Genomic DNA, 26,790 nt, shown 5'->3' on the forward strand with positions numbered 1-26,790 from the left:
GTCGTGTAACACTATGGTAAACTTTTTCTATGTCAGATTTCGCCATGAAGCAAGTAGAATTTTATACATTTTTAAGCCTTTGATGGTAATTTTATGGTTTGTGTTAACCTATACCGTGGTAATTCGAGCTTATTACTATTTCTAGTATGTTTCTTAAAAGGTATTTGTTAAATTCTTTCTTATTTACAATGGGTAAAATACTGATTTTTACAAAAAGAGGTCTACTATGAGTTAATGGCTCGGATGCCTACCCATTCCCCCATATCACCAATACCTTATAATACTTTCAAAAAATGAGAAATAGGCCATTTGTACATAACTAATAGCAAATATATATACAAATATATGCAAATTCAGCTAGAAAATACTGTTGTCTAAACAATGCTGCACATGAATTAATTATTAACTAATAGACTACAAAAAAGTCCTAGAATGAAACAAGTATATTCACATAAAATTTTTTTAGAAGCATTCAAAATTTACTACTTTAGTAATAAATTTAATTTTTAACCCATTACCATAAGTATTTACATAGGAAATAAAGGTACCACAATACCATAAAACTTTGATGTATCTGTACTGTTGTCTGTTACAGAGCAGCACTAAACATACTGAGAATTCTTCCTAATCCATCATATCGTTTGCCCCAAACAAGAAGTGGACAGAATTTTAATTTTTAACTAACTGCTTTAATTTTAAAACAATGAACAATGAATCTGAAAAAAGATTAATTACATGATGTAAATATGCATTTAATAGTTTACATATTTGTGTTTTTATAAGTTTTTATGATAAATTTAACCCTTCGACGCACCGTGACGTACGCCGTACGTCTAGTGTTTACCGCTTAAATCGGCCCTCGACGTACGCTGTACGCATCGCGCAGTCCGATCCTATAACGAATATATTTCAGTTATTTTCGGTGTAATACATTCGAGTTATACATCGTTGGAAAGAAGATGAAATGAACTATCGGTGTATCGATACCTATGTATCGAAAGCCGTTCAACATGTAGTTTATAGTAGACGAAAAAACATTGATCAAGGTGGCGCTTGCTGTCTCTAACTACGCAATTGACTGTGAAACGACTTTGTCTGCTGGCATGACGATGTTATTATTTGTGTTTAGCTGTTTATTTGTTTGGTTATGTTTGGTATTGTAATAGAATATAATAAGAATATGGGGGTGTGGACCTTAGAGATCAAATGCTAGATAACTATCTACTGGAAAGGAAAAGAGGTACTAAATGGTAGATGAAAGTCTTCAAGCGTATGCTAAACATTACAATTATGAACTCATACATCATTTGGAAGTCAGAACACAACAATATTGATCACTTAACATTTAGATTAGGGCTAGTAAAAGAAATTTGGAAAGATTTCAACAAGAGGTACCAAGAACAGTTCAAGGCAGACCATCCACTGAGCCTCCACCAATGCGCCTAACTGAAAAACATTTTATTGAAAAGATTCCACCAACTGGGAAAAAAGCAAAGCCTCAAAGGAGATGTGTGGTTTTCTACAAACATGGCAGAAGAAGGGACACAATCTACTGGTGTCCCCAATGTGAGGCTGGCCTATGCCTAGAGGACTACTTCACTACATATCACACAGTTGCAAATTTCTAATATAAGTACAGCAAATAACTTCCAGTAAACATGTCTTAAAAAATTTTGTAATGGTATTTTGTACATGTTTGTATGGGTATACTTATATTTTAGCTATACAATCACTTTTACAAGTATAGGCTTAACAAAAAATCATTTAATGTATGTATAGGTAATGTTGTCACAAAACTATGAAAAACGAGAAATTAAGTGGACCACTTAGGGTGTGTTCAGTTCAAATTAAATAGTGCGTTGAAGGGTTAAAAGAAATAACTTTAATTTGGTTTATGTTTCATAACAATATTTTCTATAGGACTCAAGCTATTGCAATTTGTTTTTGAAACCAGCCAAACTATGAAAAAATATAAATTTCTAGGTGCTAATGTCACTAAAAATAACATACCAATGGGTTAATATAGTAAAATATGTTCTCTAGAAAATTACATTAAGCAGTCAGTTCTCAGTTTCCTAAAAAAACAAACTTCTGTCCCTTATCTTTTGCTGTGTATAGCATTATAAGTAATTCAATTTAAACATCATAAAACTAAAATGTCTTACTTGCGAGAGGCAAGAGCTGCAGCTAGCCCTGGTTGCACAACTTAATAAATTAGAAATCCCTAAGAAGAAAATTCATTTGTATCGTCTCTCCCTGTATGGTGTCCTAAAGCTATGTCATAACAGTATAATCCTTAGTTACTGGTATAGCCTAGTACAGCAATATATTATGTGGTTTACAGGGGTGGTGTACAGTATGGGCAGGAAGGAGTACGGAATGCTGGGTCTAGGTGAAAAATGTACTGACATGGACAGACCCACTCCGATCCCAGCGTTACAAGGCAAGAAGTGTATCGATATCTCCTGCGGAAGCTCTGTATCGTTTGCAGTTACAGAAGATGGTGAGTGCTTAGTTCATACTTAAGAGCAGCCTGTTAGTGGTTTGTTGCTCTACGGTGGTTTTGTAATATGTCAAGAATATGTAAAAGTAAAAAATTAGAACTTAAAAATCGAAATGTTTAAATATTATATATTTTTTTCAGCAAAGGCTACAGAATAATAACATAATAATTACAATTACTTACCATTAAATGTTGCATAATTGAAAACTGTGTTTTAGAGATGAATTATATGTTTACTTTTTTCACATTTACTTAGCACTTCAAACTCACTCAAATGAAAACCCAAAAAATACAAAATAAAGACATTGAATTTTCAACTTGTACGTTTACTTTTTAGAAAAAGGCACATTAACCTAAATGTGTTGTTAGTTCCACTGAAGACCTAAAATTCTGGCAGTCAAATAATTTATGCAACAGGTGAGTTTTATAGCACTCAAAAAGAGTCCATGTTGGTATTTTACATATTTTTGACCTGTATAATCTCATTCTTAAAATCTCATTCTAAGTTCTAAATAATATATTATTTATCAACAATAACAAAATAACTCATGTAAAGACAACAAACAATAACGATTCCAGTTGACATTACTCATAGCTAAAATCATCTGTAGTCTGGCGACAGATAGAGATGGCATGTGGATTAATTAATAGTGTTGTTTTTGAAGATCGTTGATATATAAAATATATTGTAAAATATCATCATTTACGGATGCTACGTTTTTCGCTAAAATGTGACCTCTTGTCTTAGTAGTGCAATATTAGCACTACTAACTTGTGTTTGGTAGTTTGGATCACGAAACATCTCTAACTCTGACTGCAGAAGTTGGGATTGCACTACTAAATGAAATGTCCTACACCCTGACAAAGTTGACGAAGTATATAATAACTTTGGTGTAATACCATTGTAAGAGCTTTGGTTCTGCACATGCCCATTCAGAAAATCGCAAATTACCCAGAGAAGAATGTACAAAAAGATAGTCTACAACAAAGAAAACAAAGATCCTGAAATAAGAATTTCTTAAGGCACAGGAAAAGTATAGACTAATAGGATATTAGGACGACAATGCTGAAGCTGCTAATAAAAAGAGAAACTATGATGAAACTTAAACAACTTGCACGTGAAACAAGGACTGAAAATATTGCACAGGCAGTGTTATTGACAGATGTTACAATTAATGTAAACGGTTTTTAACACTTTTTTCAGAGATTGCAGAAAAGACACTCAGTAAACAAATTAGGTGTAATTACTTGCAGGAGGGTCTCAAAATTGGAAACCATCTATCTGTGTATAATCCTGCAATAGTCGAAGAGATACAAACCATTATAAATTCCATTAAACATCTGTAACATGGCCCTTATTTAATGCATTTTCCCTTTCAGATTTAAAATAGCGAAAATATACCCTAAATTCACAGAGTAAGAAAGATGAACCAGTCAGCTACTGACCAATCTCCCTCTTACCCACTGCTTCAAAAATTATTGAAAAAGTAGTTCTTTGAAGACTACTCACTCATCTCCAACAAAATGAACTCTTAACAGACAAACATGGCTTTACAAAGGGGAAATCAACAACAACTGATTACTGGCCATATAGAGTTCATTATAGAAAACATTGAGTCTGACAAAACCGCATCAAGTGTGTACCTTGACCTGAGTAAGGCATTTGATTACCTTGGCCATGACCTTATTGACATGTATTCTAATCTTGAAAATTATAACTAAAGAATCTCTGATTTCTATGCAGCTCACTGATATCGCTTAAGGTGAGCACTTATAGGTTAAGAATTTTAGAAACTATTTTTAATTGATTCTTTATATGTATTCAATGATCAAAATAGGTCATAAGAAAATTATTAACCCAAATGTTTTACACTGGTGAGTAATAAAAACAAATGGCATCTATTTATTATCTAATTGGTCCAGCACATGATTAATTTTTAAAGTCCAAAAAAATATAAGTAGTTATTGAGATGCTTTATGTTTTTGTTGCAGGGGAGGTGTATGCCTGGGGGATGGGCACCAATGGACAACTGGGTACAGGAGAGGAAGATGACCAATTTGAACCTGCGAAGGTACAATCAGATTAACAATACTAGGGCTGTATAAGACTTTTTTTAGTTTATGGATAGGTTGATTCCTATACTTGATACTCCATTCCGATTCTTTGTGGTATCAAGGGTTCTTCTACTAGATTCCAACAACAATATTTTCAGAAAATCTTATTACACAATAATGAATAAAATCAACAGAAGGGCTTAAAATACACTTGGTCCCAAGTTCATAATATCACAATGTGCATTGTTGCATTTAAGCATAGATTTCTGCTTCTCAGTGTAAACAAACAGATGTTTGACAATTTTTTGTTTATCTCATAGTCATAGTTTGTGCAGTTGTATAAATATGTTCTCTATAAGAATATATGATTGTACATGTATATTGTAAAATTTTTTATCATGGCTATCATCGATTTCATATTTGGATCGAGACCAAATTTTGGTATCACGAAGGTGCCAATTTTTTCTTGAGGGCGATGAAAACCGTAGCGTTTTTCGCCCCTAATAAAAAAAAAAAAATGGTATCACGAATCAAATGTTTTTGATAATGGTTGATGCCTAATAAAAATGCTGATACAGTTATTTTAAGACCGGTCTATAATCTTATTTTTTAGTAACACATAACACAGAAATTGGAATCAAGAATTAAGACTAAAATTGTAATATCTGTTTCTGAATACAGCTTTTTTGTAATCTCTAAATTCGTATAGTTGTAATAACTCCACACTTTTTTCTTACAAATCTTTGTCCTAAATTTTTTACATTTCTCAAAAAGCCGTGTACTGTAATAAGTGTATGTAATATGTTAAGTGAACTGTCTGATATATTTGTGTGAGTGTTTAAAAAATTAAATACCATTATGAAATTATATTAATTATAAAGATATTTTCATAGAGATAAAATAACAGATCTATAAATATAATAAAATAAAATATAAAATAAAAATATTTTTATTATAAAAAATATCAAGTTTTAAAATCCCGTTAGATAAAGTAGTATATAATTTAAGTACAAATATTTAAGTTTGTCACAATTTGTAAGTCTTCTTTTAATGAGCTTGTTGAGTGTATAAGAAGGATTATTATTGACCAACCAAGTAGTAAGAGCAGTCTTCAATCTTCTGTTGGTTATTAAAACATCTGGTATACAGATGAATCAATGGGAGATTTAGCCCTGGGTTCCATCCCGACTCTTTTGAGCAGAACTGCCTGCATTGCATGTGTTTGCTTGGATCAACTTATCAAGAAAACCGAAGGGTGCTAATATCTATAGACAGTTAAGCAGTATTGAGATCACTCATTTTTGTATCTCAAGTTTGAGATTGTGCGGAATGAGACAAAAGACTGTTTGGCGAGGAATGCTCTGTAAAGGCGTCTCCACCTAGTCAAGGCAATCCTTCATTATCACAGTTGACGTGTATGGTAGTTTCTATGGAGTCCTTACAGAAGTGACATATGTCCGACCCAGAGACTTCTTAAAAGGTTATAGTTAATGTCTAGTCAACGAATTTAAGATTAAACTGATGTCCAGTCGTCGGAAGTCCAAGAATAGCTTTGCTACCTATCAATTTAGATTCTAGGACAGCTTTTGCTTTTCTCAGATATGGAAGACTTTTCCACAAGTGAGAAGTCTCTGCAGTCACCCATTTTGTGACACAATTGTTACTTGAAACATAGCTGACCCAAAAAAGGGTTCCAGACTTATAAGTTGTGAATACTTCTACCCCATAAGCTGCTGAGGTTGGAATTTTAGCTCTTAGGGACGTCTTGAGGTTTATCAAGAGCCTCAAGATGTCCTGGGTTCTATAGATGTCACGGTTAAGTTACAATAAAGCCTCAGGGTGGCAGTGACAGGGATATTTTTTCTTGTCTGATTGACCGTATTGTATTGTATCGTAGTTGAAGCCAGCAGTTGACTAAACAAAAGGTTTGTCGTAATATTTTCTAGGAATGTGTATACATACGTTTAAAATAGTTCAACGTAACATTTTTATTACGTTATGACTAAATAATACTTTAATCACACACAAATATCATATACAAATACATAAAATGGAGCTGCAAAATTAACAGCTAACTTCATTGTGTTCAAATTGTTTTAATTTATTGAATGATTTATGTGTGCTGTTGCTGAAAAGTAAATTTTTATATAAATAAATATTTCATTGAAAGTCATAGCACAATGTGAATTATGAATATAGATTTTTGTTGTTTAATAATATAAAAAAAGAAAACCTGCAGACCTCATTATTTAGTTACACTGGATCCAGTTTTATGTTTGCTGTAACTAAAATTAGATCTGGACCTAGTTAGCTGATTTTGCCATTAGTGATAAGAATTGTTCAAAATTTGTACCAGTTAATAGAACACGTATTGCTTTGAGTATTGAGTTCCTGTATTTGCTTTGCAGATGGGAGGTAAGCAGCTGGAGGGCAGATCTGTCTTATCAGTGTCTGGAGGGGGACAACATACAGTAATGCTCGTAACTTCTAAACAAAGCTGACTGGCAAAACTCTTTTAATGTTTTATTAGCATTACGATCTGTCAGGGTTTTCTGATATTTGTTTGTTTTAGTTTTAGCTGTACTTGATTGTATTTATCAGTTTGTTTCTTGGATGTTGCGTAGTATAAAGACTTATTGTACAGGGTTTCTGATTTCTTATGTGAAAACCAGAGAAAGTTCGGGACGTGATGATTTTCGTTTATGAGGAATTCAATTATGAATAAAGTACTGAATATTATATAACTAAATTGTTTTGACATTAAAATTAATAGTATGTTCTTGTAGAGTTGTGATGTGTTTTATCATGCTTTCAATATTTTTTCCCGGGCGTAAATATAATCATTGTTTAATAAGGTCTTTGAAAAGAGTAAGTTATGATATATCAGTGAATGTGAACATCAATATTTTGGAAACAATTAAGACTCTTTGTTCACTAAGTAAATAAAAAAAACAATTAATTTTTTTAACATAAAAAACACTTTATAATTAACCCTCCAAGTGCTGGTTAGAACTGCCTTAAGTGCTGGGCATTTTTCAGTATGTTTGCAAGCGTTTAGAAAGTTTTTTTTTATATACTGTTACCTTAATGTAAATACTACTACATATTATATATCATTATTTTCAGGAAAGATCACAGAATATGATAATAATACTTATATGACTTACCTTTACATGGTAAAATATTGCTGAATGTAAATCTTGACAAAAAAAAAAAAAAAGTTTTTATTTTTTCACTTTGAGCTTAGATATCATTTCACCAAAGTTATGAAAATAAAAATCCAAGATATACAAGTTGTAGGTAATTTAATAATGAACCCAAAAGTATATACATCTTATGGGTTTACATATTGACAGAATTCACTCAGAGCAAAAAACGATAAATTGTAACACGTAAAAAATCAGTGATATTTGAAACATTGTGTACTACATTGTAACACCTTTCACATTCCTTATTGCACTAGACCTACTTAATTCACTCATTTTTACAATAAAACACAATATAAAACAGTAATAGTCAACTACAACACCAAAGGTATGATGCAAACAACGACGGAACAGCAATAAACAGAACGACCGAACCGTATGACTTGGAAATAAACATACGCTTAGAAACAGCTGTCGTATAGCGCCGGTCTTTGAGCAAAGACGTGCTCCATAGAGTATAACGAGTTCCGCATTTCTTCTAGTTTAATACTATATAAAATAGTTCGTGATATTCCGTAATATATAGCCACTAGCGTGGTTTAAAGAGATCGCGTTTCTGACATCGCGCTCCGCGAGGTCAGCACTGGAAACAGGTACGCTAACATCGCGCTACGCGATGTCAGCACCTGGAGGGTTAATATTTGATTTTCATAGTAACGACAATAAAGAACAAGATTTTTAGTTAATGATATAAAATGTTCAGGTCGCATTTGCTTAGATTGAATAATTTTATATAGTTTATATTGAATCATGTAGATCCTAAAATTAAGCCTTATAGTAATTCCAAAAGTGTGGTAAATGAATCAATGTGAAAATAATAATGTGTTATTTGGTAATTTATTTTGCTCAGATATTTGTCTATTTTTATTGCAAATAATGTGGAAATTAAAATTAACTGCAAACAATATTTATTGTTTATAGTAAACAAAAATTTGACCTGTTTTAATCTTTATTGTTTGATTTTAATGTAGATATTACATCATGATAACAAAAGTAAACATTGAATAATTTAAAATAATTTACATTGTTTTGACTTCTTATTTTAACTCTCAACTTTTGTACTTAAATTAATTGTTTGTGTAATGCTAATTATCCATTTCAAATTACTAGTAAATATAATTAGATTACAACTTAACTGTTGTCAGCTGTTTAGTGGAAATTACATGAAAATTGTGTTTTAATTTATTCTGAATGGTTGTGATTATGAGGTCATCACCATTAGTCACTGTTATGATCAAACCATGGCGTAATCGTAACATCAGTTGCAGTACATGCCACAAGATGACTCATATCTTGGCATTTAGTGTTGTTACCTAGAGGATATCCTCAGTCCCTTTGTCAAACTAAGATTATCATATATCAAAGTACTGCTCTCAGTTAGGATGTTTGATAAGTTCAGAGTGAAGGCTAAGACACGATGGGGTGAAATATTCATTCCCTGTCGTAAGAATTGGTAGTATAACCGATTAGTTAAATCTGTTGTTATTTATCCATAATTTGTTAATATTTTATACAAATTGGATTTTCATTGGAATTTCATTAAAATTATTTTATTATGAAAATTGTTTATACAATCTATTTATTTTCAAAGTCAGTATTTTCATGTATCGTTAAAAAACTAACATTAGTGTATAGCATAAGCAGTATTGAAATATATTTTAATTTATTACACTTCATTTTAAATATATTTTTGATTACTGTTCTGAAATGTTTTTATAAACTATAAAAATGATAACAATTTAAATTTAATGTAAATAGAGGAACAGTCAGTATACAAATATTACATACCTGATCAATATGTTTCTTTGCTCTTTTACATGAAAGTAGTCATACAAATAATGTCTATAACAAACGTTTATGGCCATATTTAATAAATAAAATATCGGATTGTTGAAAGTGAAATATCCCCTCTTCAGTTTCAGATTTTTTGCTGTTTCTCGTCAAACATTTTTATGTGGAAATCATGTTCTGCTTTTGTTTATAATTCATAACTGGGCTTGATTCTTCCTTTACTCAGAGGACTATAACTTCTGTGTCAAAGGACAATTGTTTATAGATTTTGAATGTTGACAACAACACCAAGGCTAGAGAATTATTTTTTGTGTTTATTCCTATTAACATCCAATCTATAATCAGAAAACAGCATTTTTGTTATCAGCTAATAATTATTCCAGCTATCGATAATTATAAATAATGTTACAGTTAGGCATATTTTATTATCGATCCCAAAAGAGATTACTTTCAAAAACACCTATATTTCTTATTACAGAATTCTCATAAAAAACAGATTTGTCTGGTTTTTTAAAGCACCACGTAGCTCTGAAAACTTAACTTCTGTGAAATGACTAACATCAGCTTCTCAAAAAACATTGTTCGGGAATATAAGATCCCTTTTCCCTGACTTGTCACACACTTCGTGGTCCTAAGTGAAGGTTTGAATGAACTCGGGCGCTGGCTCAGTTTGTTGTTAGAGACCTCCTAGATTTTACACTGTCCATTATAAACGTAGTAATATTTATTGATATTGTAAAAAACTATTCTGTATACCTTTTTTGTTACACATTGATAGAAGTAAATTAGAAGTAAATTCAATTTTTGGTAATAATAGCTTAGATTTGAAAAGTCATTGTGGTTTTAGTGTTTTTACATGTTACTTGACCAAAAGATGCCAATAAAGTATTGCAAATATTCTTGTTGCTGTGCAAAAACTGTCAAATTCTTCATAGAAAAATCATAACCTGTTCTGGAGGATCAATATATTGAACATTTTATTTTCGTGACAATAATTGAGTTAGAAAAATTGTATATTAAATGATGTTTTGGTTATTTAATTGCAACTAGTAGTTTGTACTTTGTGTAGGCAATGTAGGCTTTTTTTTAGATTTTTATTTCCATTGTTTTGTATAGTTTTTATTCAGAACACGTGCCTTCAAATGTTGAAACTTCGTATTGTACAGTTGTAGCAAAAGGTTGGAGATGGTTCTTGTGTACAGCTTTAGTTGTTAATTTTTGATAATTGATATTAACGAATAAATAATTGTATTGATACAGAATATATTTGTATTTTGTTCAATAACTGTATTGTTAAAGTTAGATTTGCATGAACTTTGATTTTTTTCAATTACTTAAAAATATGTTTACATTGGCTTACAGATATAAAATCTGTAAATTAATGTCATTATTGTTATACTGAGATCATCTGTGAAAAATTTCAAAAACAGACTGCAACGTCTGTAATATCCCAAGATATTTTTGTATATTTTGTTATGTATTTCATTGTTGATTGATTATTTCTATACTATTAATCATAACAATGTGATCATTTAAACATAATTACGTAAGTTGTGATGAAACTTATCATTATTGTTAAGTAATTTACTATGTTAACTAACATTTGTTATAATAATGTGGAGAAATCAAGTTGAAGTAAAAGTTTTTAATGTTAGTATTTAAATATATTTGGGCATTGTGTAAGTTCTCTTTAACGATTACTTTTAATGTACATATTTGTGAGTTTAGCTGCTGCAGATTTCATTAATTTGGCTTAATAGGAATATTAATTTAACTGAAATTCTTAAATATTTCTAGTGTACTACTATGATAAGAACATGTTCAAAGTACAGTATTAAATTCGATTGTACTCTGGTAGTTTTCTGTTGTTTTACTTTTTGTAATCTAAAATGAATAGTGATTACATGATTTAGCAGAAAACTGGATTCTTTATTTACTTTTTCCATTTCATCAAATACACGCTTTTTGCATGCTAGGATTAGACTATACTCTTTATTAAACAATATCATTGAGTTCATCTAGCATGAACCAAAAATTTTTTATAAAGGGCCAATTCCTGTTCCCCTTCCTTTTTATTGCCGCCATCTTGTTTCTGCCGTCACGATCGACTTTTGCTATTGGCCTCTGGTCAGTCGTAGCTGGTTGGTCGACGAATGCAGAAGTATTGTGACCTATATTTTGTAGTTCTGTTTTAATAATTAGAGTTGTGTTTAGTTTTTTTTGTATTAAGTACATGTTTTAGAGTTAGTGAAGTTGACACACAACATGGTGGTTGTGATTCCTGACTTAGGCATGTCACAATGCTCTGGTATGGTTTGTTTATTTTAACCTAGTTTCTAATTATGTGTTAGGTTAGTTATTTACCTGAAGAAGAGGTCAGATTGAGATCTTGAAACGTAGTGTTACTGATTTGTTGTTTCACTGAACGATGGCAAATGTCCGGAAAAATCCTGTTTCCTTCACTACCCTTCCATTGTCAAAAATAAACTTAAAACAAAGAATCATTAATATATGTTACAGTCAAAAGTATGTATACATATAGCAGAAAATTATAACATGTTTCAGAATGATGCGTCTACTCAAGTCGAAGATTGTTATTCTATGAGTAGAATTCCCCAAGTGTGTAGAAGGCCAAGTGTTCTGTAGCCAATGGTGAAGGATTCTCAACATAGTTCTTGGGTTGTCATATTTCAGATAGTTAAGCAGGTTGTTGGACAGCTTCATTCTAGCGTAGGATGGCTTTTTCAAATAAGGCAGTTTGGTGAATATTCTCCTGCTTGTCTGGTGAAGTGATTGTGCAGATGCCTTTGTTTAGGAGTATCCTTAGTTCTGCAGTGTATAATGGTTTCCAGGATGTAGATGGAAGTCACCATAAATATTTTCTAGTTTTGTAATATGTTTCTGCAGCTCTCTATGGGTCCCATCCCTACCATTATTCTTAGTGTTTTCTTTTGCATAATTAGGACTTGAAAATTTCCATCCGAAGAACCTTCCCAGACAGTTATTCTGTAACGTAGGTGGCGTCACATGCTTTGAGGCCTGGTAGTTCACTTGTGAGCTTTTTTGCTGCCAAATGATATCGGTTTTGTTTTATTGTCGTTAAGAACAAGATTATTTTTAACTGTATATTCTTGGTCCAAACTGAAGGTATGAACAAGTTTGTTTCTAGTTGATTTGTATCCTTATTGGCTGTGACTAGCACAGAGTCATCCAAGTACATCAGCATTTTACAATATTCTCCTAAATCTTCAGGGAAGTCGTTTATGAATAATATGAATAGAACTGGTCCAAGGACCGAGCCTTGTGGAATCCCTCTTTTGACTGGCAGAAGTTTAGCTAAACTATATTTATGAGTCCGTTGACTGTATTGCCTTTAGTTCCACTGTCTGACTTCGTCTCTTGAAAATTTCCATCCGAAGAACCTTCCCAGACAGTCAGTTATTCTGTAACGTAGGTGGCGTCACATGCTTGGAGGCCTGGTAGTTCACTTGTGAGCTTTTTTGCTGCCAAATGATATCGGTTTTGTTTTATTGTCGTTAAGAACAAGATTATTTTTAACTGTATATTCTTGGTCCAAACTGAAGGTATGAACAAGTCTGTTTCTAGTTGCATTTGTTTACACTTTCAGGGAGCTTGTTGACTAGCACAGAGTCATGCGGTAAATGCTGAGATACCGCCAGTCTATTACAATGGATTCTCTAAATCTTCAGGGAAGCTCTAGTTTCATACTGATGAATAGTCCCTGGTCCCCGGACTAGAGTGCACTTCGATTGACAGTACAGGATCACATGAAACATATAGAGACAGGGCAATGTTTCAGCAAACCCAGCTATATTTATGAGTCCCGTACACGACTCTCTGTAATTCAACTTTGCAATAATTCTAATTGACTTTGTCTTTTGAAGCCTGAAAACGCGTTCCATCTTGTGTTTAGCACAGCCCCCCCAGACAGTCTCAAGCCATACGCAAAGTGGCGTCACATGAGACCGAAATATGCCTGGTCAGTTAAGACTTGTGAGCTTTTTTAGCTAGGCTTCGCAAGGCAAATATGCCAGGTAATTTGCACATTTTATTGTCGTGGTCGTCCCAAGACCTTGATCAATGTACATCCCCTGTATATTCTTGGATCCAGTTTCCTCTAAAAGGACATGAACAAAGTCTGTTTCTAGTTGATTTGTATCCTTGCAAATTCTCTGTGACTAGCACAGAGTCATCCAAGTACATCAGCATTTTACAATATTCTCCTAAATCTTCAGGGAAGTCGTTTATGAATAATATGAATAGAACTGGTCCAAGGACCGAGCCTTGTGGAATCCCTCTTTTGACTGGCAGAAGTTTAGCTAAACTATATTTATGAGTCCGTTGACTGTTTCCTTTAGTTCTACTGTCTGACTTCGTCCCTTGAGGTAGCTGACGAATCACCAGAGTGCTGTTTGTTGGTTTCCCAAGTTTCAAGAGTTTAGTCAGTATGAGATCATGACCTAGGCAGTCAAAAACCTCGCTAAGGTCAAGGAGTAGAGTAGTTACGGTGTTGCCAGTTTCGATGTTGTCATTTAAGAGCTCAACAAGGTCAGTAATTGCAGTTGTAGTGGATTTACCAGAGATAAAGCCATGCTGCTAGTCAGTAATTTGCTACTTCTCCAAAAGTCTAGTGATTATAATTTTTTCTATGGGATCTTGGTCTATAGTTACTAATGTTCTGGGGGTCCCCTTGTTTGAGTTTTTGATTGATTTTATCTATTTTTAGTTTAGATGGGGAAATATCCTGCTCCATGGACTTGTTTGAGATTGTGCATTAAGTCTTGCTATTAGTCAATTTCTTGGGAACTGTAACTACAGTCTAATCACAAAATCATATAGAGACAAAGCTGGTATAATATCAAGATAAAAAGTTACAAAATTGAAGTGATCTGTGCTAAATATATACCAAACAGGCACTTATATATATGACACTTCTAGTAAACAAGCTATGATCAGTTGCACTCGGAACATTTTAATACACTTAACTGTGTGATGAAGGTACAGTTTTTAAGGTTAAAACAGATTGCAAACAACTGAGGAAGCAACCTTTAATAGTGTAGAGCATTAATAATCTGAACATCAAAAGTCTGAATGCTCGTTTTAAATATGTGAACTGTATTTTGCACGTTTGTGAGAGGACAAAGACTTTGGAAGTGTTTTGAACCATCCACTGCCCCTCTCCCCGGTGGGTGAGTCTGTTTTTAACCCTGTTGGCGTAGCCACTGTCACCAGTCAGTTTGGTTGCTTCACTTGTTAAGTAGTGTAGTCGTAATTGCGTGTTGTGGTTCGTAGTGCATACATAATTTATACTTTAATTACATACTGTGTGTGTGTGTGTGTGCCTTGTGCAGTGTCGTATTATGGCGTCATCAGGGACTCTGAAGAGGGAACATACATTTCTAACTATTGAAACCAAACTTGAAATATAAATAGACTCGAAGGAGGTGAAGTGGCTTGTCTTGGTCAAAATATTATGTAGTGGGTAAAGCTGCCACTTTGGACATTAAAAAGAAAAAAGGTAGCATTCTGACTTTTTCTTCTAAGTTAGACTATAATTATGGGATCTAAAGTCAGGAACAGTAGACAGTTTACTAGAAAATGCTGTTTTTATGGTTTTCTCAGAGGCGAAGTTTAGGGGAACCCATATCTGGACCTTTGATCTGTGAAAAGGCTCTAAAGTTAAATGAAAGGTTAGGTAGTCCAAGTAACTTTAAAGCCAGCACAGGTTGACTAAACAAATTTTTAATCTCGACACAGGATAAAGGAACTTTTAATGTTCAAGGGGAGCGTTTATCTTCTGACAGGTGAATTTTTTTTGTAAAATGTGCACTTTTTTAAATTTAAAGATACAAATAAATCAAAGTACAATATGTATGTGCATAGTGTTTATTTTTATTTATCTATCATTTTTATCTAAACATTTTACACAACCATTGTGTAAAATCCAAACAAATCGGAAATCCGAACTCCTTCATCCAAATTAGTTCGGATTTTGACGCTCTACTGTATCACTATGCTGATCTCCACACCAGATTGTCTCAATTGCCCCACATCACTGATTATATCTTATTCAAAGAATATATCTCTACTTGGTGTTATGTCCTAAATAATTTCATGTCATATTATACTAGGGCTATCCAGAAAGTAGATTACATTTTGATATAACAAGAAACAACGTGCAAGAAAAAATTGTATTATATACATTTGAAATTACATTTAAATACTATTTTTCAACATTTAGTCATACAAATTTAGGCACTTTCAGGCACATCATAGCGGTGAACTAATTTTGAAATTCCATCGTTATAACATTCTGCCACCTGAGACTTCAACCAGTAGTCACACTCTCCCGCAGTTCCACGTCGTCATCAAATTCCCCCATTCCATAGACTGTAATTTGGTTTTGCAATCCATGTGTTTTACCCAAATCTTGTCTGCTTTAATGATTCGATCGAGCAGCAAGTCACCATTGTAAGAGACCAACAATGTCCTTGAAGCAGCCATATGCTGATTATTATGGGTATATGTTCAGATTTTCTGTACCCATCTTGCAAAAAATTTATGATAACCTAACTTCTGTGTAACAAACTCCTTGAAATGTGAGTAAAACTAAGTGAGAGTACTGCGGTGAACTGCGGTCTTCTTTTAATCTTCTCATTGACTTTAGAGACAATTTCATTGGTCACAATGCTTGACTGTCCACATCGTTCATCTTCATGCACATTAGTTCGGCCATTTTTAAACATAATGCATCACTGATGATTACCTTCAGTAATCACATTGGTTCCATAAACTTCACAGACTTGGCAAAAAATCTCAATTTGATTATTGAGCTTGGCCAACAAAAACCATATTAGTGACCACACTTCTCAACTTGCAGGATTTTCAATTGCGTCATACATTTTAAACTTTTATTGTAAAACAACAAGGAGCAACAGTAACATCTCCCTGGCACTGCTGGATAGCCACTGAACGGAGAAACACTCTGACATCAAAATGGAAGCGATGGTCCCGCTCCTAGCAGCTACAGAGCAAAACGTGATCTACTTTCCGGTTAGCCCTCGGTTTATATAGTTTTAACATGGTTTAAGGGAGAAATTAATAAAAGGCCACATTCCTGGCAACATCTTTATTACATAACAGCCCAGTCAAGGTTCAGCCAGGCAACACACTTATCATCAATTTGGAAATAAACTCTGAGAATACCAACGTTATACAGGAGCAACAATAAAGTATGGTACATTGATAATGATAAGTGGGGTACACTTCTCCTGGCTGCTAGGATAACAATAGGAGTTGAACATTAGAACAGAATTGGCCATGGCAGAGTAGAACTGTTCTTTAAGACAAGGATATATACAGTTTGAAAATGAATGTTAAGTTTCAGGCTGAAAGCAACTACAGTAATTGAAAAATTATAATTCTAAACATATGATCTCATTAAAACCTGACTGTCCTTAACATATTTCTGGCTAAAATAAATTACATATTCTTTGAAGAAGCCAGGTTTAATTCACTTGCATCACTCATTTTTTGTGCTTCACAAATGAATGATGCATTATCTAAAAGAACAGTCCACTCTGCGACTCATTACGTTAGGGAGAGTTGTGCTAAAATGGCCAACTGATATGGTAAGGTTTAGGCCTATACAATAAGAGAGCTTGGACTCGGTTGATCTGGTAGAGTGTAAGTAAACCAACAAAAGCTGCAGCATACTTGATAAATACATGGTTAAATCCGGTGCATAAATACATCACTAATGAGTACACGCTACTTCAAAAACTTTATTTACACCTCAAAATACGATTTTGGTGAAATCTATTTTTTAATACTGACTAATTTACTCAGCTAAAGAACATATATCCATTCTGACATATTGGAATGGCAAAATAAATTTTTCATGTACAACTCTCTTTACAAAGTTTTTACACAATCCATTTTATTTGCTTCAGCGATTTAAATTTGAAAAAAGAAAAACACAACTGATAATTTGAAATATTTCTACCTACTCTGTTTACTTCTTAAACATGTAATTTTTGTTATAAAAAAGATTGCAAATAGCTCAATAAACATACGAGTACATACTCAACTACGGTACGTAACAGTTCCATTCAGTTATCTCTCGAATTTCACTGTCTTCTTTCTAACTTACCAAGCATCTAACAAAAAACAGATGCATTTTTAAGGTAGCAGTAAAAAAGGAATAAATAAAAAATCATGGAATGTTTTACACTTCATTAGTAGACAATATTGATTTTATACACAATCCATTAAGTTATAAGCAGTTACATTAGTTACCTAATGAGTTATAATATAAAAGATATTAACATTATACAACATTAATATAATGATAATAATAATACTTGTCTATATATCTTAATAGTAGACTATTACACTGACTGAATCAACAAAACAAACAAGGTCAGGTCTAAACTAACTATACAATCGAGAGAGACTCGTGTGACAGGAGAGCATGCAGAAGTGAAGGCAATATATGTTTATAGTTTAAAATATTACAAACACTCTTACCCCCAAGTAGCACACTGCCCAGGTAATCAAGCTAATCTATAGTGTTTGAAATTTTACAATTTTATTGTCGTCATCTAACTGTTATATAGCCCTAACTTTTTCTCCGGAAATGTTTCTTTGTAAGCCTGGAAGCTCTAAGGGTTACGGTAATGTCGGTTTGTTTGTTTGTTTGTACATTTACATGGACTAGCATCTCTGTACAGGAAGCGAAAGTACCCTTTCGCTTCTCAACTCAGTACCAATCGATATTTTGCTAAAAATAATGATTGACACTAAAATATATTTTTATATACAGGATTGCACAAATGGAGAGAGTAGGGGATTCAGCCTCATGGCGATCTGGCTTCAAGCAATCTGTGAACATGGAATAAAAAGTCAGTACAATTAACGGGATAAGTAAAAGATGGAAATTACACAATAAATCAGTGAATCCATTTCGCTGTCTTAAAATGTATCTCCCAACTCGTTTTGACAAACAAAACAGACACTTGAAATAAAAAATAAACGTTATTAATATACCTTACATTCATGTTGAGGTTTATTAGGAAACTGGCTGATTTAGTGTTCGTTCCAGCGTGTGTAACTGTGTTTTTGTGGTGTGTATAAGATTATTTTAAGTTTCTCTTCAGATGATTATCTATAGTATATTTATTGGTTTTGAATGCCAACTTACAGTCCTGTAGTGACTAAAATTTAAACATTGAAAAAATTAAAAAAAGTATACAAATTTTTCTATATCAAGATAATTTCAACAGAGACAATGTTTAATATTTAACCCTAAAAAATTGTATTAGGTAAGCACAGAGTAATTTGTGCTGTGGTTTGGATATGGCCCGATCTTGTCTAAACATGAACCTGCCTGCATCAACTAGATGGGAAGGTCAGTAACTATTATTTTACTTTACGATTGGAGGCATAGATAGATGCAGAAAGCTGAACAGAGGGTGGAGGATTGCTTGCCAGTATTTTCGTCATTCAAACTCATTAAAATCACTTAGTCCTGCTTCAGACTAGAGAAAAACAGCTCTCTGATACCTTTGTAAAAGTGTAATCTAAAGCACTGAGTTTTGTTGGATGTTTTTAGGTTTTACAGTCTATAATTTTATTTAAATTCATCTAGGCTCAGGACCGTACTCAGCTTTGGAGGGCCCCGGAAAAGATATTCGGCCGGACCCTATCATGTTCTGCGCCACACCATCTGTTAACAGGGTTCCTTCAAATAGAAGTGTGGCAGGGCCCAGACCTCAGTAAAATTGTTAAAAAAAATGGGTCTGAGTACGGGCCTGTCTAGGCTTAGTTATTTTCTAAAAAAAATTAATTGTTTCAGGATCATCCATTGTAGACTACATCATAGTTTGTTTTATAATTAGATTAAAATTATTTAAATTAAACTAAATATTAATCTAGTTATGTGTGAACATCAAGTGTTTGAAAAGAAAACTCTGATTACAAACTAAAGATGAATAGAAAGTTATGTTGTTATATACTCTATTCTCTGCTGTCCACGCCTGACTTTATTACGTAATTTATTATTTTACTAAATGTGATAATTTATTGACCAGCTATATTTTTGCTACATCGCTCTAAAACTCATACCACTGGGAAGAGGAAAAGAAGTTCTCATTTTAAAATGCCAGTTTATAACATTGTACAGCTTAACACGTCTTCTTATACGTTTCATGTGTTTCTAAATATAGTTTCCTATGATTTTACTTTTGAACAAATTTTAAATGAAATTTATATTTTCAAAATATAACTCTATAAACAATATTGCACATAATAACTGATCTATTTAACGTTTTTAGATTTAAAGAACTCTGGAATCTTGTGGTCTAAAAGAAGTTCTCACCAGTAGTGTATCTATCTTCTCTCCACTGGACCTTATGGCATTATCGACAAATACAACTCAACATTTGTTAAAGTGCTTATGTACGAGTATTTAACATCGTTCTCAGTCGTTTGATTAGTTAGCTAGGGTAATCAGTTGTTTGTTAGTTTTGCGATATCTTGCTATGGATGTTTCTGAGGTCAACCTTATGGCATTATCGACAAATACAACTCAACATTTGTTAAAGCGCTTATGTATTTAACATCGTTCTCAGTCGTTTGATTAGTTAGCTAGGGTAATCAGTTGTTTGTTAGTTTTGCGATATCTTGCTATGGATGTTTCTGAGGTCTATTCTCCAAGATGCGAATTTTGATATTTAGAAATGGCTAAATAATTTGATTTAACTAATGATCACCAGTGTAGTGAATCAGAATATGATAACTCTAGATCAGTTGGAACAAATGGTATCAACACTAAGACTTGCTTTAAAGTCTGGCTTGGTGTAGTGTTTTACATCATCTCCTGGACTATAAAATTAAGAAGACATAAAAAATGCAGCTTCTCATCTATTCATCTCACTACAAAGCACACTTATACCCCCGATGTCAGATTTTGGTAAATGTCATTACTACAGCATGAACTTCAAAATCAAGTTTTGGCCAAAAACAGTGGCTGAGTACATTCAAAATCAAATAATAACTACACTTTGAAGTACTAGCAATGCTAAATATTATGTGGTACTTTATAAACATGATACTGAAACGAAGTACAGTAGCTTGAATTAAAAGATTATCTAGAATATAATTTGTATAAATCTTTGAAGGCAGAATAGTGTTCTTTCCAAAATAGAACTGGGTTTTTTATCAGCTACAAAGTGGCTAAGTCAGGACCTGTAAACAGCTGATTTACAGTTGCAACTTTTGCAGCAGCAGCTTGTCCAGCAAAATGAATAATTCATTTGAAAATTATAACATCTTTAAAACTGACCTTTCAAAATCTTCAACATCTCACTAATGCAGAAGGATAATATATTATGGTGGCTTCCCAAACTGTCTCTACAAAGCACTTTTTATCAGTCATCCATACTGTAGATCAAGAAAATAACAATTCGGGTTAAACATTATCACATTTTTGTCCCCATATCTTATGACGAGTTTGATTGTCTGAACTATCTCAGAACATTGACAAAATTGATTGGCCTAATGTTGATATCACAATCATCTATATAGTAGGAATGAAAATATTTACAACTAGAAGGGTTTAAGTACGTATGAACTCTCGAAGAGTTACGCTTGATGGCAAATATAAACAATTCTGATTCACTGCTCAGTACAGACTCCTTGCTAATGTATCAGATTCTAGTAAGGAATCTATAGTATCTGTATCGAGGTAATGGTAGTTATCTTGCCTCTTTGTTGTTCATTGGCTTTTGGATTCTACTTCTATATTCCATAATTAGTCAAAATCATGAGTAAAAATGTAATCTGCCAAAATTTAAGTTACAATGTAATACATTAAAATAAAATTGTATGATTAGAACCTAACTTATCGCTTTAAAAAACTGGTCCCCAAGTTTTAAAAGAATATCATATGAAATTTCACAAACTTGACTATGATAAACAGAAAATACAAATGAAAAATATAGTTTCAGCTAAAACTAAGAAATATGACAAACTTAAAGATAATATAGATTTAGGTGACATGAACTGACCTGATGGTAACATTTTAGTCTTTCTTATCGTCTTCAGGGTCCTTGAGGGTGTGCCATTGGGCGATGGGGCGGCGCGGAGAGGCCAGCATGTCGGACCAATGACGCAGTTCGGTGCCACTCGCATTATAACCTAACACGACCTTGCCGATAGGCTCAGACGTACCGATACGATCGTAGTCCACCACCGTTACCACCAGCTGTACTTTCTGTTACAGGCATTCATATTCCATTATTAACTGTTCTGTAACTACAAACTTGGTTACTACTGATAAGAGATGTTCAAAATAACAAATAAGAAGGCTCAAAAATACTCATTGAGTATAATTAGTCATTTTATGATGACCTCCTTTGTTGTGTAAGGCAAAATCTTGCTTTAAAAAGTGTTCCCTTAAACTTGCAGTACGTTATTGGTATTTTTATACATTACGTTAACTATAAAATCTGTAAAAAGAGTCTCCCTGACATTTTTACAGGTTTAGCTAGTGTGAACATAAAATTTAAAGAGTATACATTAAATCAATCATCAACATGATTACAGTACGAGAAACAAAAACAAGTTCCAGTACCCTTCTCATCATCTCACTCTTTTAGAAACTGGACCATTTTATAAAGGTATTAAATTATTTAACAACTTGCCTCCAAATATAACTTTAGAAGAAAATTGTAGAATTTTTAGAAAGCGACTTGAAAAAATTGTTTATTGAAGTGTGTAATTATAAATTTTCAGATTTTTATCCTGATTTCACTGTATAAAACCGAATTTTATTATTTTAATTGTTGTTGTAATTTGTCAAAAATACTGTAATACTACATTTTGTATTAGATACTAAAAATGACATGTTATAATATGTTACAGTTTCATTGCAACATTCTATTGTAAACCTATGTAACAAATAAATAATAATAATAATCACATTAAATTTCATGTTTTCATATTTCATGTATGATATAATGTAAATTGTATACATCAGATAATTTTGAACAGGATATTTTTATTGCTTAGTGGTCTGACATGGGCAAATTCATAGTAGTTGCTGAAAGAGAATGACTGCAAGTGAAAAAAATATTTGAATTTTTTTGTATAAGAACAAAATATGTTGAATTATTAGTAGACTTGCCTGAATCTGTTCAAACGGAACCTCAAACGAGAACGATTCGTTGTAGTATGGATTCAGGGTGCACTTCTTGATGCTGGTCTTCTTCTTCTTTAGTCGTTTCCCATTTTGCATTATAGCAATCTTCACATATGGATCTAGAGAGGAGTAACAACAAAGACATTACACATCAACCTTTTAAAATGTAGTCTGCAATATTTACAAATTGATTCACCATAAAAATTATTCAGCATGTCAAACCTCTAAAAAATCATGCTATGATGATAGAACGTGCTAAGCAATAGATGTGATCAACGGATTAAACACAATAAGTTGGTGCTTATTCATGTGTATGTTATAATAAGAATAAAATTACTAATATTTACTCAGTAACGTTTTAAATAGATATTCACACTGGACAGCCAATCACTAGCAAGTAAAGATTTTATTGACTCATACAGTACTATAAAATCTTGTAGAATGACAATGTAGTTATGACAGTTGATAACTGCAATCTTAAAATGTTTTAATTTTCCAACATTCTTTTATATTCTGGCAGTTTGTTATATACAGAGTACCATGTAAATAACAATGAACTCTTGTATAACGCAGTGGTATATCCTGGAGCAAGAATGTAGCCAGGAAGAAATTTAGGGAGGGTTTCAGACAACTGATGTTTCCCGTAGTGCACAGAGAGTAAGGCCCCATTTTGTTCCTTAAAAAGTTCTTGACCCGTTTATTTTTTGAGAAAGAACTTTCAGCAGTACATGTCAGTAATACTGAATCATTTACATAATAATAATCGTTGACTAAAAAAGTAATCGAACAATTGAAAATTCGGGGGGTTGGATCTCTTGGACCCCCTTGCGGGCTACGTCCTTGTACTGGAGTTTAATAAATAGCTTAGTAAAATAATGGCAAAGTAATATTTTGAATCTTATGGAATAGTTATTGTTTGTCACCTGTTGTAATATAGTGAAGGTTTATTATAAAAAAAGAAGACGTTAACTATTTTTGCTTGTATTAAATCTGCATTCTTCCTTGAGCGATGCAACATACTTATGCAACAACAAACCTGGCATTTTAATAAACCAAAACCCAAAAGGAGATTCCCAGTCAGTCTTGTTCTCCTCTTAAGATTTGCATCCACAGTGAAATTTGGCTGAAGAATTCACCTGGCTTGAAATTAATCCCTCTCTATGTGGTAATGACTTGAGTTTATGCTCCTTTTTTATTCACTCTGTAGGTGCATCTTTTAACTCGATGATTATATTACGCCAATGAGAAATAACATAATTCCCATATAATACACTCATGAAAAAGAGAAAATATTTCATGTATCATACCCTAAGTGGTTTTAGTCAAATTTGCTAAAGCAAAAGGGTTTTGCTCATAACAAAATTTAAGTAGTTTGGAGTTATTGGAGCTATGAATAACTATGCATTGTATTGAGGCTTTTGGTAAAAGTAGAGCTGAATCAAAGCAGAAGGCAGTATTCTAAAACCATTGAAAATAACTTTAAAACTAAAGAATCAACATATGGAAATAGGTTAATCAATTTCAGGAGGCTGTAGTTGTCAATATTGATGACAGTGTTGTTACTGATACAGCTGTTTTGTGTTCAATTTATTCAGAGTTCTTCGCTTCTGTACAGCTATCTTTTGATGAAGAGCATTGTCGAGTATGTATTATTTAAGTATATTCATAACGGTTTTGTTTAAAAAGCTACGAGGAATTTCTGTCTTGTGATGTGAAATTCCTGATCTTTAACAATAAAGATTTTTGTACAATATTCTTACGCATTACAAATCAGTGTTCTTAAGCTTAAGGCATCTTGAATATGCCAGCATTGTCTGGAGGAGAGACAAAGCTAACGTAGATATTGAAATCACGACTGTGGAGATTCCTTTCATAGATGGTCTGGAAGATTCCTAAATCTGTTAGAGTAGCTTTTTCAGTTTGTTTTACTGTGGAAGACTGTTTTTATATATAATTCTGCATGGTCACAAACTATTAGGAGAAAATATAAGTATAAGAGTTCCAAGGTATATATTTTGCATGAGAGAGTATTTATTTTTGAGTATGTGTTGTAATAATAAGATGCACTGAAATCTATACTACTAACAATTTCAATTTTATTCAAGAACAACCCTATTATTTTATTACTTCTATTTCACATGGGAATTGTAAAAATACCAAGTATCCAATGCTATTAAATAATTTAAAACATATTTTACTCAATTTATGTCATGAGACAACTTTCTACTTATTTTTGAATATTTATATTTTGTCATATATTTACATTATACCTTTTATATTTTAAATGTAAAGCTCATTAAACAACAATTGGCATTATTGTAACTATTTTTTTTTTAAATCGTTAACTATTTAAAAGATTTTAGCAAAAATGAAACAAATATAAAAATGCATGAACATCCAGCATTCACCATTTAAACACACATTTATTCATCAGCAAATGTGTTCAAAGTTAACTAAATTTAGTACACAAAGATAAGAATAAGAATATCTTGTTCTAGAGTTAGATCCTCATATATTGTCCCTCCAATTGAAGAACCCCTCAAGGCTATAGAAGACTTTCCTGAAGCCAGATTAGAGGTTTCTTTTTCAGGTTCTGTGGGCTGTTGCTCTTCAAGTCTACAGGTAAATGCATTGTACATCTTGATGCTACATACAATGGTTTTAATGTGTAAGTGGCTGCTCTGTGTGCAGGAAGGTGGAAGTTGCTTGAAAGTTTTGTGTTGTGTCCATGTACATCCCTATCCCTTATTAAATCTCTAGTAACACAAAAGAGAATGGTTGCAAATATACTTATAGGAATAACAGGAACAATAGTTAAATCTTTAGATGTATTTCTGTAACTTTCTTTTAGGCCTTTGCCAGTCATTATTCTGAAGACTCTCTTTTATAATTTCAGTAAGCTCTGCAGGTTGACACCTGAAGATCTCCTCTCCCCCCACCAAAACAACTATTCTGTATTGTATGTGGCTCTGAAAAAGTACATGATGTACTATTTTTCTAGCTTCTAGTGAACTGATGCTGAAGTTCTCTTTATAGCAAATATTACAGAGGTTAGTTTTGTCATAGATTGTCTACATGACTGTCCAATGATTCATAATTGTCAAGTATTACCCCTTAGAGAGTAACTTTTCAGCCTGTTCATGCTCTGAAGTTCAGGGAATTCTGTTAAGATATTACTATTTCATCCAAAACACATCTATTTAGTTTTATTTTTATTAAAAACAAGGTCATTATTGTTGTGCCATGTTAACAGATATGTATGTGTTATTTTCCAAAAGCTTGGAGTTATTATTTACTAGTAGAAGCACAGTGTCGTAAGCATACATAATTTATTGTTTCACTGTATGGTTACATGTATCTTGGTAGAAAATTTTTAAATAAAATAAATAGTTTTCGCAATAAGATTGATCCTTCGGGTACGCCTCCTGTTCTTGGTATTGGATAGCACAGTACTTGTTGGCTCATGTTCAATTTTTAACCCCTACTACTTGGGTTCGTCCCTTCAGGTAGCTATCAAACCATTTTAGGGTTGTTTCTGTAATGCCTAGACTTATTAATTTAGCCAAAATGACATCATGGCCTAGGCAATCAAATGCCTTAGAATCAAATGTCTAGAACAACGGTGTTGCCAAACTTTATGTTCTCTGTAGATTGGAGTTAGAGGAGTTTTCCACAGATTTTGATGAATTTTGAACATATATCGTTATTACCAGCTGATTATTTTGATTTCACGGATTTGATAATTGTCTGTATCACTTCATTGAAATTGAAAACCCTCTATATATCCTTTTTCCTGCAACAGCTGAAGAGTTACAGACAATCACAAAATCCACAAAATCAAAATAATTAGCTGGTACTGACGATATATCTTAAAAAATCATCAAAATGTGTGGGAAAACTCCAAGTCCAATTTACAGAGAACATAGAATTCAGCAACAACATTAAAATTGTACTCCTAGAACAGATTAACGCATTTGATCGCTTTACCACGTTCTGATTTTGGTTAAATTAAT

The 26,790-nt window shown here is 32.7% G+C and overlaps 2 protein-coding genes across 8 annotated transcripts in view; one reads left to right on the forward strand and one right to left on the reverse strand.

Annotated features, from left to right (window-relative positions):
• LOC124356681 (regulator of chromosome condensation-like) overlaps positions 1-26,790 on the forward strand; it is a 51,253-nt gene that overhangs the window by 19,202 nt on the left and 5,261 nt on the right. Inside the window, exons 9-11 of one of the 2 annotated variants that reach the window (XM_046807823.1) lie at positions 2,345-2,503; positions 4,496-4,575; positions 6,967-6,973. In XM_046807823.1, coding sequence (XP_046663779.1) covers positions 2,345-2,503; positions 4,496-4,575; positions 6,967-6,973 — 246 coding nt within the window. Of the gene's footprint in view, positions 1-2,344; positions 2,504-4,495; positions 4,576-6,966; positions 7,344-26,790 lie in introns of those variants that run through there. The other variant, XM_046807822.1, reaches the window with a different exon arrangement.
• The window catches only part of LOC124356680 (synaptotagmin 1), a 136,400-nt gene continuing 126,300 nt past the window's right edge, over positions 16,691-26,790 (reverse strand). For all 6 annotated transcript variants that reach the window (XM_046807818.1, XM_046807821.1, XM_046807819.1 and 3 more), the window contains exons 9-11: positions 22,763-22,896; positions 21,645-21,850; positions 16,691-18,459 (exon numbers count right to left, since the gene is read on the reverse strand). In XM_046807818.1, coding sequence (XP_046663774.1) covers positions 21,659-21,850; positions 22,763-22,896 — 326 coding nt within the window. In that variant the 3' untranslated portion in view covers positions 16,691-18,459; positions 21,645-21,658. The remainder of the gene's footprint in view (positions 18,460-21,644; positions 21,851-22,762; positions 22,897-26,790) is intronic.

Source organism: Homalodisca vitripennis, chromosome 3 (assembly GCF_021130785.1).
Source record: "Homalodisca vitripennis isolate AUS2020 chromosome 3, UT_GWSS_2.1, whole genome shotgun sequence".
Classification (NCBI taxonomy): Eukaryota; Metazoa; Arthropoda; class Insecta; order Hemiptera; family Cicadellidae; genus Homalodisca; species Homalodisca vitripennis.